At 47.2% G+C, this 15895-nt stretch overlaps 1 protein-coding gene across 1 annotated transcript; it reads right to left on the reverse strand.

The window, feature by feature from the left end:
* Positions 1-7321: 7321 nt before the first annotated feature.
* LOC115407326 (alcohol dehydrogenase 1-like) lies at positions 7322-13110 on the reverse strand. Its single transcript, XM_030117714.1, has 9 exons — positions 13040-13110; positions 11221-11322; positions 10960-11101; positions 10573-10660; positions 10115-10334; positions 9707-9967; positions 7795-7927; positions 7576-7714; positions 7322-7465 (listed from the first exon to the last, which is right to left on the reverse strand). Exons 1-9 carry the CDS (start codon positions 13055-13057, stop codon positions 7432-7434), a joined length of 1137 nt encoding a protein of 378 aa, XP_029973574.1. The 5' UTR covers positions 13058-13110; the 3' UTR covers positions 7322-7431.
* Between the last annotated feature and the right edge of the window lie 2785 nt (positions 13111-15895).

The raw sequence follows: 15895 nt of genomic DNA on the forward strand, positions 1-15895 counted from the left end.
CAGTCTCCACTACATTGGATCAGTCCATCTTACTGCGCATGTGCAGAGAGGATCCAGGAAGACAGCAGCAAAACATACGAAAACAAACGGCGCGAAGACAAGAGAAGAGCAGAGAAGAGAAAAGAACAGAAAAGAAAAAGACGATGAAAAGAAGCTACCCCAGCGGTGCTGAAAAAAGGAGGAAAAAGGAGAAAAGCAGAAAGCTGCTCTCAAAATGCCACAAAGTGACCACATACTTCACCGCGGCAGCAGCTCGCAGCAGCAACCACAACGGTTTATAGTGGCCACGGCCCCAATCCAAGTCGGCCCCAACCAACTCGACCCCAGCCCCCAATCAACTCGGCCCCAACTCCTGATCAACTCCGCCCCCGACCAACTCGGTCCCAACTGTTCCAATGGAACAGGGCACAAGAACAGTCGCATGTTGTTTTTTATTTTTTACTACTGAAAATAACATGTGTTACAATGGCTACATGTAAAGGATTTGTGGGAGGTGGAGAAAAAAAATACCCCTGCCAAAAAGTGTCCCCCCCCGTCCCCCCCTAAACTGACGCCTATGTGCAGATGGTTTTAATGAGACAGATGTTGCAACTGAGGCTTTACTGTTTATGGTATTTATCATGTTGAAACTTAGTATGAATCAAAATAAAATACAATATCCACAACAACCGGCAAGTGTAACGGCGACGTCGACACCTGTTTGGGAGGGTCAGTTGTCGACGTGTGGAGATGAGCAACTAGTGAGTATCAAAATGGCGTGTGTGTTGTCTTCTCATTTCAGAGGGCCCCATTCCTGCCTCTGCCTTTGGCCCCAAATTTTTTAAATCCGCCACTGAGTAGGAGGCGGTATTCACCTAAGTTGTTGGTCGCCACCCGCCATTATTCCAAAGAAGGAGACGATACACATCTCATCTGCATGTGCCAAGTACAACGGAGGAGTGAACTGTGAGAGATGGCAAAAAAACAACAGACTTTAAGCAGCTTCTTTGGTGTCTCACCACCACCAACAACAAAGAAAAGGCATACTGAGCCGGAGCCCAACAAAAGAGTTTTTTCTGAAAAGTGGCTAAAAGATGTGCTGCGGACTGAAATGTGGTGCAAGATTTGCCGGTCACATCCACATCGAGCAGACAAAACAGGTGCGTTTTATAAAGGCTCAAAGAATTTCAGTCATCCTTTATTTGACAAACATGAAAAGAACAAAGAGCACGTTAATGTGGCGCAAGCTATTGCTAATGAACAAGCTAGCCGAGAAGAAATATCCAATCGCCCGCTTGCCAGATGGCGAGACAGGCTGAATGAAGAACAACGGCAAGTTCTGTGCAATATTTTTCTCCTCGATTTCATAAAGCTGAACATATACGTCCCATTTCTTCCTATTCTGAGGATATTCCTTTACTGAAGCGGCGAGGAGTGAATGTCGGAGGTGTGTATCATTCACGTGAAGGCGGCTCACGGATAATCAGCCAGGAGTTAAGAGCCAAGTTGCAGTCTGCTGAATTTTGGGGGCTGCCTTTTGATGGTTCTGAGGACATCACAAAAACCGATCAGGAAATCGTGTATGTTGTGTATGTGTCCAGCGACAGAGAGTTTACCTTGGACTTCCTTGGACTGATTAAACTGGGTGCTGATCGGACCGCGCAGGCCATAACTGACGGACTTGTGAGGCTTTTCCAAGATGCAGGCTTGGATGACTGGCCTGTGTACAGACGGTGCTGCTGTTAACGCCGGTGTGTACACCGGCGTTGTGCCGAAACTAAGGCAACTTGCTGCGGTTGGAGACTCTCTCGTGCACATTTTGTGCACCGCACACACACACTGGAGAACTGCACAAAGTCAGCTGATCGCAGTGTTCCTTACTGTGAGATATTTAATTGCTCTGTGATCAAGCTGCTGCAGTTTTATTTACAGAGAGGTGGAGCAAAAAACACTGCTGCTCTGAAGAAATTGTGTGAAGAAAATGGGATCTCCTTTGTGAAACTGGGTAAATTTCATAATATCAGATGGTCTGCATGGAGGCATGAAACACTGTTAAAAATATCAAGACTATTGCCAGCCATTAAAATACACCCGGCTACACAGCAAATTTTCCAGTGTTGAATTAACTCTGAAAGTGTTAAGAGTGGTCTCGTATATACACTGTTGTAGTGTTAAATGTAAGTGTTAAAATATACACTTTAAAGTGTTGATTCTAAGAATTAACATTGTATAGAGTTAAATAGGAACACTGGTCAACAGAGAGGAATATTAATATAGCTCTACAGAGTGTCAGTATTAGAAAATTAACACTGGTCAGTGTTGAGACTTTAACACTACAAAATTGTATATATGAGACCACTCTTTAACACTCCATCCATCCATCCATCCATTTTCTACCGCTTATCCGGGGCCGGGTCGCGGGGGCAGCAGTCTCAGCAGGGATGCCCAGACTTCCCTGTCCCCAGACACTTCCTCCAGCTCCTCTGGGAGGATCCCAAGGCGTTCCCAGGCCAGCCGAGAGACATAGTCTCTCCAGCGTGTCCTGGGTCTTCCCCGGGGTCTCCTCCCAGTGGGACATGCCCGGAACACCTCCCGAGGGAGGCGTCCAGGAGGCATCCCAAACAGATGTCCGAGACACCTCAGCTGGTTCCTCTCGATGTGGAGGAGTAGCGGCTCTACTCCGAGCTCCTCCCTGGTGACTGAGCTCCTCACCCTATCTCTAAGGGAGCGCCCAGCCACCCTACGGAGGAAGCTCATTTCGGCCGCTTGTATCCGGGATCTTGTCCTTTCGGTCATGACCCAAAGCTCATGACCATAGGTGAGGGTGGGAACGTAGATTGACCGGTAAATCAAGAGCTTCGCCTTTCGGCTCAGCTCCTTCTTCACCACGACGGACCGATACAACAACTGCATCACTGCAGCCACTGCACCGATCCACCTGTCAATCTCACGCTCCATCCGTCCCCCACTCGTGAACAAGACCCCAAGATACTTGAACTCCTCCACTTGGGCTAGGGTCTCTCCACCAACCTGGAGGGGGCAAGCCACCTTCCTCCGGTCGAGGACCATGGCCTCGGATTTGGAGGTGCTGATCCTCATCCCTGCCGCTTCACACTCGGCTGCGAACCGCCCCAGTGCATGCTGTAGGTCCGGGTTCGATGAAGCCAACAGGACAACATCATCTGCAAAAAGCAGAGATGAAATCCTGTGGTTCCCGAACCGGACCCCCTCCGGCCCCTGGCTGCACCTAGAAATTCTGTCCATGAAGATTATGAACAGAACCGGTGACAAAGGGCAGCCCTGCCGGAGTCCAACATGCACCGGGAACAGGTCCGACTTACTGCCGGCAATGCGGACCAGACTCCTACTCCGGTCATACAAAGACCGGACGGCCCTTAACAAGGGGCCGCGGACTCCGTATTCCCGGAGCACCCCCCACAAGACACCACGAGGGACACTGTCGAATGCCTTCTCCAAATCCACAAAACACATGTGGACTGGTTGGGCAAACTCCCACGAACCCTCGAGCACCCTATGGAGGGTATAGAGCTGGTCCACTGTTCCACGACCAGGACGAAAACCGCATTGTTCCTCCTGGATCCGAGGTTCGACTATCGGTCGGATCCTCCTCTCCAGTACCCTGGAATAGACTTTCCCGGGGAGGCTGAGGAGTGTAATCCCCCTACAGTTGGAGCACACCCTCCGGTCCCCCTTTTTAAACAGGGGGACCACCACCCCGGTCTGCCAATCCAGAGGCACCGTCCCCGACCGCCACGTGATGTTGCAGAGACGTGTCAACCAAGACAGTCCCTGCACATCCAGAGACTTAAGGTACTCAGGCCGAATCTCGTCCACCCCCGGTGCCTTGCCACCGAGGAGCTTGCCAACCACCTCAGTGACTTCAGCTTGGGTGATGGACGAGTCCACCTCTGAGACCTCGGCCTCTGCTTCCTCCACGGAAGACGTGGCGACGGGATTGAGGAGGTCCTCAAAGTATTCCTTCCACCGTCCAACAATATCCCCAGTTGAGGTCAGCAGCTCCCCACCTCCACTGTAAACAGTGTTGGCGGAGACCTGCTTTCCCCTCCTGAGGCGCCAGACGGTTTGCCAGAATTTCTTCGAGGCCGACCGATAGTCCTCCTCCATGACCTCCCCGAACTCCTCCCAGACCCGAGTTTTTGCCTCCACAACTGCTCGGGCTGCAGTTCGCTTGGCCTGCCGGTACCCGTCAGCTGCTTCGGGAGTCCCATGAGCCAGCAAGGCTCGATAGGACTCCTTCTTCAGCTTGACGGCAGCCCTTACTTCCGGTGTCCACCACCGGGTTCGGGGGTTGCCGCCACGACAGGCACCGGAGACCTTACGACCACAGCTCCGAGCAGCTGCTTCGACAATGGAGGTGGAGAACATGGTCCACTCGGACTCAATGTCCCCAGCCTTCCTCGGGACATGAGAGAAGCTCTCCCGGAGGTGGGAGTTGAAAGCCATGCTGACAGAGGGTTCCGCCAGACGTTCCCAGCAGACCCTCACAACACGTTTGGGTCTGCCAAGTCTGTCCGGTTTCCTCCTCCACCAGCGAATCCAACTCACCACCAGGTGGTGATCGGTCGACAGCTCTGCCCCTCTCTTCACCCGAGTGTCCAAAACACGTGGCCGGAGGTAAGATGACACGACAACAAAGTCGATCATTGACCTCTGACCTAGGGTGTCCTGGTGCCAAGTGCACTTATGGACACTCCTGTGCTCGAACATGGTGTTCGTTATGGACAAACTGTGACTAGCACAGAAGTCCAATAACAGAACACCACTCGGGTTCAGATCGGGGAGGCCGTGCGATCCAATCACCCCCTTCCAGGTCTCACTGTCGCTGCCCACGTGGGCGTTGAAGTCCCCCAGTAGAACAATGGAGTCCCCAGTCGGAGCACTGTCCAGCACCCCTCCCAGGGACTCCAAGAAGGCCGGGTACTCTGCACTGCTGTTCGGCCCGTAAGCCGAGACAACAGTGAGGCACCTATCCCCGACCCGAAGGCGCAGGGATGCAACCCTCTCGTTCACTGGGGTGAACTCCAACACATGGCGGCTGAGCTGTGGGGCTATAAGCAAACCCACACCAGTCCGCCGCCTCTCACCGCAGGCAACGCCAGAGAAGTGGAGAGTCCAGCCCTTCTCGAGAGGTTGGGTTCCAGAGCCCAGGCTATGTGTGGAGGTGAGCCCGACTATATCTAGCCGGTACCTCTCAACCTCCCTCACAAGCTCAGGCTCCTTCCCCGCCAACGAGGTGACATTCCATGTCCCTAGAGCCAGTCTCTGTGTCCGGAGATCGGGTCGCCGGGCACCCTGCCGTCGGCTGCCACCCAATCCACACTGCACCCGGCCCCTACGGTTCCCTCGGTGGGTGGTGAGCCCACCGGAGGTCAGGCCCACGTCGTCCCTTCGGGCTGAGCCCGGCCGGGCCCCGTGGGCAAAGACCCGGCCACCAGGCGCTCGCTTACGAGCCCCAACTCCAGGCCTGGCTCCAGGGTGGGGCCCCGGCTGCACCATACCGGGCGACGTAACGACCTTTGTTCTTTTTCTACTCATAGGGGGTTTTGAACTGCTCTCAGTCTGGCCTGTCACCCAGGACCTGTTTGCCATGGGAGACCCTACTAGGGGGCATAAAGCAACCCCGGCAACATAGCTCCTGGGATCATGCGGGCTCTCAAACTCCCCCACCACGTTAAGGTGGCAGTTCTCGTCTTTAACACTTTCAGAGTTAATTCAACACTGGAAGATTTGCTGTGTACCAGTGATAACAGTGAACTGCAGCATATCTGCACAGAACATTTTCAGTGTTTTCTGACCAACATGCTTCACATTGGTAACATTTTGAAGACCACATCCTTGAAGTTTCAGAAGGAAAATCTGACTATTGGAGAATGTAAAGATGAACTCATGGTGGCCATTGGACAGTTCACCCTTCTGCTTGATGGTGAAGCACCAGTCTCTGGCAAGATAGTATTAGTATTTGATCCCTCAACATGGCCTCAGGAAATGCAAGACCTCCACCGTTTTGGTAGCACAATGATCTGCAGCATTCTTCAGAAATATGAGGCCATCTTGCAACTTGACAGAGACACCACTGTGAGGGAATGGATGCACTTAAAGCAGGCAGGAAAATGCCTGGGAGCCTCCTCTGTGCATGACTTGGTTCGAATAGTAAATACAAGTAACCCGGACATGTACGCCAGCATCAACAAGGTGGTTAAACTGTCTCTTGCACTGCCTTGAAGCAGTGCAGCTTGTGAGAGGGGATTCTCACATCTCAATGTAATAAAAAACAAGTACAGATCTCGTCTGTCATATGCTCGTCTGTCAGCCCTGATGCACATTCACCTGTCAAAAAAGACCACAGAGACATTTGACCCAAAGCCAGCTGTTGACCTGTGGATGGAGACAGCTAATCAGAGGCTCATCCAGAGACAGGGAGAAGCATCTGCAGCAACTTTATCATCTGCCATGCAGGAAACTGAAGCAGAGGACAGTGGGGGCGACACTGAGGAGGACAGTGAGGAAGACTGCACTTATTAAGACCACAGGGTGAGTACCAAACACGATCTCCTGGCACTCTCCTGAGTAACTCACTAAAAAAATTATGTGCACCCCTGGCTATTACACAATTTCGAGAGAGATTCGGTTGTGCTAATGACATCCAAGGAAAACGTGAGACACAGAGACAACACTGACTTATTGATCTAACCACTGCTTATGCTTTTACATCCTTGGACTTTTGCCCTTTCTATCATGTACTGTACTTCTTTTTTCACTTATTACTGGCTGTGATGAGCTCCAACTGGAGAAGCTCTCGTCTGGATGAAATGGTTGTATACGATGAATGAAAGGATGGATGGCCTGTGTCAACCTTCTAATTAACGACTGACCTGTTCATGGCTGTATCCTGCCTTTCACCAGCTGTTGGCTGTAATGGGCTCCAGGCCCATGAAGCTCTACTCTTAATAAAGCAGATAAAGCAAACATGTTCTTTCTTCTCTATCTTTCTCCAGTATAATGAGATGTGAAACTTGGCGTAACTGTTGTTTGCATTGTAAACCATCATTGTGAATTTCATTTTTTCAAATATGTAAATGACAGAAAATTGGTGGTACCTACAAGAGTAACATCAGTCTCAGCCAGACACGGTCAACTGTGGAGCTGCAAGCCACATACGGCCTTTGTACCTGCTATTAATTTTAATCTTTGACAAATTACAGTATTATTGTCAAGAAAAAAATCAAATAGAGAATTGAAATTAGTGGCACATAATTAGTCTGTTTCATGTAATCCCCAAATATGATTCTGTTAAAACGGAATGTGGTCGTCTTGTAGTAACAATGAGAAGTTGCCCATTTCCTGTCAAAGCCTCAGTCGTCCCATTTAGAACGGAGTATTGACAGAAGGTCCAGATTGAGAAGGTTTTGCTCATTCTGGAGAAATCCTCATCACAGTCCGGATGCTGTACAACAGAAAAGGAGCAAAAAATTAGCACAATGGCACTTGTTAATATTTGACTTGATTTCTTCTTGTGACTTTCTGACATGAGAACAATATAATAAAAGTCATCACCTCTTTCCCTGCTTCAACAGTTCAATGGCATCGTTGACTTCATTCAAGGTCAAGTTGTGAGTGATGAACTCGTCCACCTTTATCTTCTTGTCCATGTAGGCTTTGACCATCTGCTGCACGCCGTCCTTACTCTTAAACCCTGGGACACAGAATGTATGTGAGGCTGCAGAACTCATGAGCAATTCATGAAAATCTAATGATGATTTGGGTTGTTCTCACCTCCGAAAGCCGAGCCAGTCCATGTTCGTCCCGAGATAAGCTGAATGGGTCGGGCAGAGAGGTCGTGCTCGTTTGTGAAGCCGACAATCACGCTGACGCCCCAACCTTTCACACAAGACTCCAAGGCACTGCGCTACATGGAGGAGGAGCACACCGTCACCTGACTGAAACACGTCTTTAAGATAAACTGAGATTAACTGAAAGAATCGCACAAAACTCTCCAGTTTAACTTGATCTTCTGAAATGAGCTAAGTGGACTTCGTGACCAGTCCAAGTTGTATTCTGTCCTCTGGCTAACTGGGATTAGCTCCAGTGCCTTGACAATCTGAACAGAATACACAGGTAGTATAGGAAGGATGAATGGAAATTGTCTCAGTTATTTTTGGCTTGGTAATTGAACCCTTGAATTTATGCACAGGACAAGTTCAGCAGCAAGGAATATTTCTTAAACATTGCTCATCTGACATGTTCCAAACTAAAACTTGTTGCCAGCTCCATCATAAACACTTTCCCAAGCGAAGAAAGCTCTTCTTGTTTAAATGGATGACATTTCTCAGAGGGGAATTCAACCAGTGGTGACCGCTCTAAGACTGCAAGGGACGCTCAACTTCCCGTAAAATGTCTAAAAAAATAAGGGGTCCAATATTTACTGTTGTGTGTACATTTCATTGACTAAATATGCGCTACAATGTGTTCATCTTCTGTTCAGAATCAGCTACTTATCACAGGTCATTGACTTGGCTTTTTTCTCACTCATCCTCACAGCGGCATGGCACTTTAATAGTCGGACGCCAGACGTCCATGCGGAAGCCAGAGTGGGTTGTTCCACTGCGGTGAAACTGGACGGTCATTGGATAAATGCTGGGCTTGTCCCGCCCATTGGATGCCCAGCGTCTCTGGGGGTCTATGGGGCAGTGGGCTGGCCATGACGCTGGGCTTCTGCATGGTGATTGGATGATCTGTCTGAAGCTTGATTGACAGCGAAATGAGCAAATCAGCGATCTCGAAGTAAAAAAATTCACGACAGCGCTTCTCAAGTTTTTCATTCTGTTGTTCTGAGTTGATTCGAGGCTTTACTGATCCTCAGAGACTTTGTGTTTGTGAAAAATGACTAGCGTTGTGTTTGGTGACTCTTTTAGGTCACTCTGCAGTTTCTGTCCCCAACCAGCAGCTGCGGAGCTTCAGAGCTTCTCCCCCGTCTCTCACTCTCAGGCGCTCACACAGCGCTCCAGCCTTGCGCAGCAGCTACAGCTGCTCACAAGCTGCACACAATGGCAGACAATGTGAATGCTGTCGACTGGGTTTTGGCGAAGCCATTTGATAGTTTTCCTTACTAAGAGAAAATTTGCGTTAAACCGCAGGGCAGATCAACTCCAAAGACTGAGTTGGTGCAAAAGGCCAGGAAAAGTAACAGGTCTTTTAATCTGTCCTGGTATGACAAAGTAAGCTGGCTGACTGGCAGTAAAATGTAGCCTACTGTTGGCCATGCCTCTTGATGAAACCCTCTCAGGGGTGTGTTGTCTGGTCAAAAGTGGGCTTGGGGATCTGTCTAACTTTGACAGGGCATACAAAAGGCATCAAAGCAAATAGAATTTACATACAAATAAACAGACACACATTACAATGTATGGTGAAAATGAGCTTCCCCTCCTTGGAAGACCAGAGGCCGCCACTGAATTCAACATTGCTCATGTCCTTGTTATGGGATCAATAGCAGTAAATAATGGATGGACAAGGAACTGATCTGTTCTGAAGGGTCAGAACCTTTAAACAAATGTTGTGTTGTCAGTGTGAAAACAATTTTTTTTTTTTTAGAATGATAAAATGTATGCATAATGTTGACTTTTTTGTTGTCCCAATCAAGTTTTGCCTTTTGCAAAAGTATTGCAATGTGGATTCCAACCTCCCCTACCATGACTCCAACATTTCCAATGCACTCCAGGGAGTAGTCCACGCCTCCGTTGGTCATGTCACTCAGCACCTGGCTGATTGGTTTATCATGATCCTTGGGGTTCACAAAGTTGGTAGCACCAAACTCTTTGGCCTTGTCAAACTTGTCTGGATTGGTGTCAACAGCAATGATTCTTTTGGCTCCTGCAGCTTTGCATCCCATGACTGCAGCCAAACCCACAGCTCCCAGGCCGAACACGGCACAGGTGGAGCCCGGTTCCACCTGCAGGAAAGGAGACTTTGGTCAATTTCTACCATTCCAGACTGTGGACACAGACAGATGATTTTTTTCTTGTGTAGAGTTTTGTCAAATAAACACGTGCGCTGGCGTATGTCAACATATATTGACCTTGACATCCACACCAAGTACCTTGGCGGTATTGACAGCTGCTCCATATCCAGTGCTGATTCCACAGCCCAGGAGACAGACTTTATCCAGAGGAGCAGCGGGCTCAATCTTGGCCACAGCATTTTGCTTCACCACAGTGTACTCAGAGAAGGTGCTGGTTCTCATGAACTGTGTCAACTTCTTCCCTTTGCAGGTCAACCGAGAAACCGGTTCTGGCATTCCCTCATAATGAACAATGGGTCTGAACGTGAAAGGTTAACAACATTAATTATGTCTGAAGGAGATATATGTTTAGAATAAAGTGGAAAGTTAAAGTTTAAAAGGGCATCTATCTTGAATTTCTTTGCTCTTTTTCGTTGATAGAATTCCAGAAACCTTACACACTGTTTATCTCCTCACTGAGGATTGATGAGAACAGACTATGAGCAGCTCTGTGATGGAGAGGAAGCAAACAGAAGAATATTATGTATTAAACTTACACAGAGTCGGCACACAGGTTGGTCTTAGGACTCTTGCAGAAGCGGCATTCACGACACTGCGGAAGAAATATCGGGATCACCTTGTCCCCTGTAAGACACAAATTGAAGATATTGTTTTGGCGGACATTTGATGTCTCTTCTGCTTCCTGTTTTATTTAGAAATCTAATGATGTCTCTCAGTGTTTTAGGCTCCTTGGCTTCTTATGTCCATTTCTTGCCCTGTCCTTGACTGACATTGAATACTTAATAGAAATGTGTTTATGAGCTTGTGGGGGTTCCAATTAACAGGCTGCGACAGTCCACTTCTCATTTCTCAAATCTCCACAGTTTGCACTATATCCTTAATGCAATTTTAACCACTGCTCTACAATCCACAATCAAACTGACCTTGTTTAAATTCAGTGACTCCGGGCCCGACGCTCTCCACAATGCCTGCTGCCTCGTGGCCGAGGACCATGGGGAAGTTGGAACCGTTCTTGCCTTCCAGAAGAAAGTAGAGGTCCGAACGGCACAGTGAGGAGGCCACAATCTGTCCCAAAAGAAGGCAACAAAATGAAAACAGGAAGTTCGGTAACTTTTTGTTTGTTACAAAATATTGATGACTGTGTTGATTTTAGTTGTTTTTAAAGTTCATTTTTTGTTTCTCACCTTGATGCGAACTTCATTGGCCTGAGGCGGGGCCACCTCAATCTCTTCAATCATCAAAGGCTTGTTGGGCTCCCAGGCCACTGCTGCTTTACATCTGATGACCTACAAAATGCAGCAGAAATAAGAAATAAAATAAATGAATAGAAATAGGCGAAGCTCTCGATTTACCGGTCAATCTACGTTCCCACCCTCATCTATGGTCATGAGCTTTGGGTCATGACCAAAAGGGCAAGATCCCGGATACAAGCAGCCAAAATGAGTTTCCTTCGGGTGAGGAGCTCAGTCACCAGGGAGGAGCTCGGAGTAGAGCTGCTACTCCTCCACATCGAGAGGAACCAGCTGAGGTGGCTCAGGCATCTGTTCAGGATGCCTCCTGGACGCCTCTCTCGGGAGGTGTTCCGGGCATGTCCCACCGGGAGGAGACCCCGGAGACGACCCAGGACACGCTGGAGAGACTATGTCTCTCGGCTGGCCTGGGAACGCCTTGGGATCCTCCCAGAGGAGCTGGAGGAAGTGTCTGGGGACAGGGAAGTCTGGACATCCCTGCTGAGACTGCTGCCCCCATGACCCGGCCCTGGATAAGCGGTAGAAAATGGATGGATGGATGGATGGATGGAATAGAAATAAATAAAATATACTCATAAGGATCGAGTTACTAAGATCCCACAGTAAGAATATTCAAATACATGCATTAGGGCCTGTTTACACAAGAATAATCTGCTGGAAATGGCATTCACTCCATGGTGTTTGTGTTCAAAATGGAGTGGCTGGATGGAGCGATGAGCGACCACAAGCACAAAATGCAATGTGATACCATGGAGATGGACGTGTTGGTGGACAAAAGTATCCAACATAGAGCACTGCAGAAAAAAAAGATGAATTTGGCCCCCCAAAAAACTCAAAACAAAATCCTAGCTGTTGCTTCTGAAATGTTTGCGAGGCCGACAGAGCTACAGCTTTCCCAATGAACTGAGCAAATAAAAGCTGTGGAGGGGCCAGCGGTGGAAATGCCTGTCATTGCCAGAACATCAGCATGTGTGGTGAAGGAAGATTTGATTTGCCCGCTTTTTTCAAATGTGTGAAAAAAACAAAAAAACCAAAACAAAATATCTGTCAACATAAAATAATTGTGTGACCTTTATTCGAGCTGCTTTTACATGTTTACCTGTAATATCTCCTTTGGGTTTATTTTTGCGCACACAACCCTTTAGTTCATCAGTACATTCAGATTAGTTGGCAAATTGTTCAATAAATGTTAGTTTGCTTCAACAAAGATCTTGCTTTTCCTTGAATCAATAAGCCTGGAAGCTTTTGGGCTGCAGGTTTTCAGGTCATGCAAACAGATGTTGCGTAACTGAATTGGAAGCTGTGATGGATCACAGCTGGGAATCAAGAAATGGAGTTACGGTGCAGTTTCAAAAAGTGAAAAAAAATTTTTTTTAAAGGAGCAATTCCATCAAATTCCTGAGAAACACTTAAACATAATTCCTTGAAATTCCATGTCTTATTGGAACATATCATTTATTTTACCTTGGAGAGAATGCATTCATAAACCTTCCAGCCCGGTCTTTAAAACCACATCAGTTACAAAACATTTTAATTTATCGCTTTTTTTCACACTGGGTTTTAGTTTTTTTTAATACTCTAATAAAGCAAATTAGTTCTTTCTCTGTGTGATGAGTGTATCATCAAAGAATGTCACACCATGCATACAGCAGCACTGTGTCTGCATTACTAGGATACCTTAAAAATATCAGAAATATTAGATGAAAATATGCAAACAGAGTTTCCAAACACGATTCATTTCAAGTGTTCTTACCTTTCCTGCTGTATCCATTTTATTTACAAGTATCAACTTCCCAAAGTTTGACTGAACTGAAGTGAGGGCTGACTGCAGCACAGAGAGTGAAAAAGTCTAACTGTCTGAACGCACGTTTAATTATCTGAGAAGAAAAGAAAAAAGAAAAACAGATGGGGGAGGTTTATTGATTTGAGTCTGAAGCAGTCATTGGTTGTTGCCGTTACTGATGAAATTGGGCATGTTTTTCTTATCACAGTGGGAACTGAATAAGACAACCCGACAACTATCATGAGATTTTAAAAGCAATATAGTTCTAATCACTGAGCAGTTTAGCCTTTCTTCAGAGAAAAAATCCAGTTATTGATTGTCATCTTTGATTGCTGTTTCCCACCCTGATGTTGTTCATCTGTGCCTGATTGTGTGATCCAGTCACATGGTGCTCTGGGCTTTTAAGAGACTGTCTACCTGTGTTCTGTTTGTCTTCATCCTCTGAGCTACCAGGCTGGAGGAGCCTTCAAGTCAGTCTGGGATACCTTAACATGAGGCTTGTACTTGATGTGCTTCCCTTCAAAGAAAGATAATGATCCCTCAAATCAGCTCCCTTCTGGGTTCACATGCGTCCGTAGCAACCACCCACCCCAGCAACAAGGGAATCGTACAGTGGTGGCCACAATGTTGCTCATCAAGCTGAAAGAACTTAAGCCAAAATGAATAAACTGAGGTTTGTGCCCATCAACTGATCGGAGAATGTGGGAATAAAGTGGACATTTGTCGCTATAAAAGTTGTCAAAACACAGGTAAGTCTTCAAACTATCTTGAAATACAGCAATTTTTATCGAAAATGGAATGGATGTCCGCCATGTTTTTCATCGGAGCGGGCAGAGAGAAGGCAGTCACGTGACCTGAAGCTATGCCCATAGGAAAGACTGGGATACTCAATCGTGGGGCTGTAACACACTCTCGGCATTTACCGTGACAAGTTTATTACCAGGGGTTCACATAACTGGTACGCAGGTACGCATGCGTGGCAAAAATCACTGAGGCGTAATGTCACTTGCGCCACCACGCGCCTTTGCGTACCTGACAGTCAGGTTACAAATGACACATGTGACGGTGATTAGAATGTAACCTGAAGTACATTCACCAAGAGTAGGAGGCAGTATGCACCTCAGTTGTTGGTCGCCACACGCCATTATTCCAAAGAAGAAGACGACACACATCTCATCTGCATGTGCCAAGTACAACGGAGGAGTCAACTTTGAGAGATGGCAAAAAAACAACAGACTTTAAGCAGCTTCTTTGGTGTCTCACCACCGCCACCAACAAAGAAAAGGCATACTGAGCCGGAGCCCAACAAAAGAGTTTTTTCTGAAAAGTGGCTAAAAGATGTGCTGCAGCTTGAAGTTAATGATGAGCGGACTGAAATGTGGTGCAAGATTTGTCGGTCACATCCACATCTAGCAGACAAAACAGGTGCGTTTTATAAAGGCTCAAAGAATTTCAGTCATCCTTTATTTGACAAACATGAAAAGAGCAAAGAGCACGTTACTGTGGCGCAAGCTACTGCTAATGAACAAGCTAGATGAGAAGAAATATCCAATCGCCCGCTTGCCAGATGGCGAGACAGGCTGAATGAAGAACAACGGCAAGCTCTGTGTAATATTTTTCTCCTCGATTTCATAAAGCTGAACACGTACGTCCCATTTCTTCCTATTCTGAGGATATTCCTTTACTGAAGCGGCGAGGAGTGAATGTCGGAGGTGCATATCATTCACGTGAAGGCGGCTCACGGATAATCAGCCAGGAGTTAAGAGCCAAGTTGCAGTCTGCTGAATTTTGGGGGCTGCCTTTTGATGGTTCTGAGGACATCACAAAAACCGATCAGGAAATCGTGTATGTTGTGTATGTGTCAAGCGACAGAGAGTTTACCTCGGACTTCCTTGGACTGATTAAACTGGGTGCTGATCGGACCACGCAGGCCATAACTGATGGACTTGTGAGGCTTTTCCAGGACGCAGGCTTGGATGACTGGACTGTGTACAGACGGTGCTGCTGTTAACGCCAGTGTGTACAACGGTGTTGTGCTGAAACTAAGGCAACTTGCTGCGGTTGGAGACTCTCTCGTGCACATTTTGTGCACCGCACACACACACTGGAGAACTGCACAAGTCAGCTGATTGCAGTGTTCCTTACTGTGAGACATTTAATTGCTCTGTGATCAAGCTGCTGTAGTTTTATTTACAGAGAGGTGGAGCAAAAAACACTGCTGTTCTGAAGAAATTGTGTGAAGAAAATGGGATCTCCTTTGTGAAACTGGGTAAGTTTCATAATATCAGATGATCTGCATGGAGGCATGAGACACTGTTAAAAATATCAAGCCTATTGCCAGCCATTAAAATACAGCTGGCTACCAGTGATAACAGTGAACTGCAGCATATCTGCACAGAACATTTTCAGTGTTTTCTGACCAACATGCTTCACATTGGTAACATTTTGAAGACCACATCCTTGAAGTTTCAGAAGGAAAATCTGACGACTGGAGAATGTAAAGATGAACTCATGGTGGCCATTGGACAGTTCACCCTTCTGCTTGATGGTGAAGAACCAGTCTCTGGCAAGATGGAGGCCAGACAAGACAGATACAAACTGTTTCTAGTGGTGATGCTGACAGAGACGAGACAAACCTACTCGGGAGGTTAATTGAAGAGTTTGAAATCAGATATGACTCCCTCAAGTCATGTGATCATTTCTTAGTATTTGATCCCTCAACATGGCCTCGGGAAATGCAAGACCGCCACCGTTTTGGTAACACAATGATCTGCAGCATTCTTCAGAAATATGAGGCCATCTTGCAACTTGACAGAGACACCACTG

This window comes from Salarias fasciatus, chromosome 19, assembly GCF_902148845.1.
Source record: "Salarias fasciatus chromosome 19, fSalaFa1.1, whole genome shotgun sequence".
Taxonomy (NCBI): Eukaryota; Metazoa; Chordata; class Actinopteri; order Blenniiformes; family Blenniidae; genus Salarias; species Salarias fasciatus.

What these genes read in the sequence shown, in the direction of transcription:
- LOC115407326 (XM_030117714.1), bottom strand. An exon ending in CAGCTGTCAATACCGCCAAG is followed by an intron (nt 9,968 to 10,114) that starts GTACTTGGTGTG and finishes CCTTTCCTGCAG; the next exon opens with GTGGAACCGGGCTCCACCTG. An exon ending in TTGGAAATGTTGGAGTCATG is followed by an intron (nt 7,928 to 9,706) that starts GTAGGGGAGGTT and finishes TCCTCCATGTAG; the next exon opens with CGCAGTGCCTTGGAGTCTTG.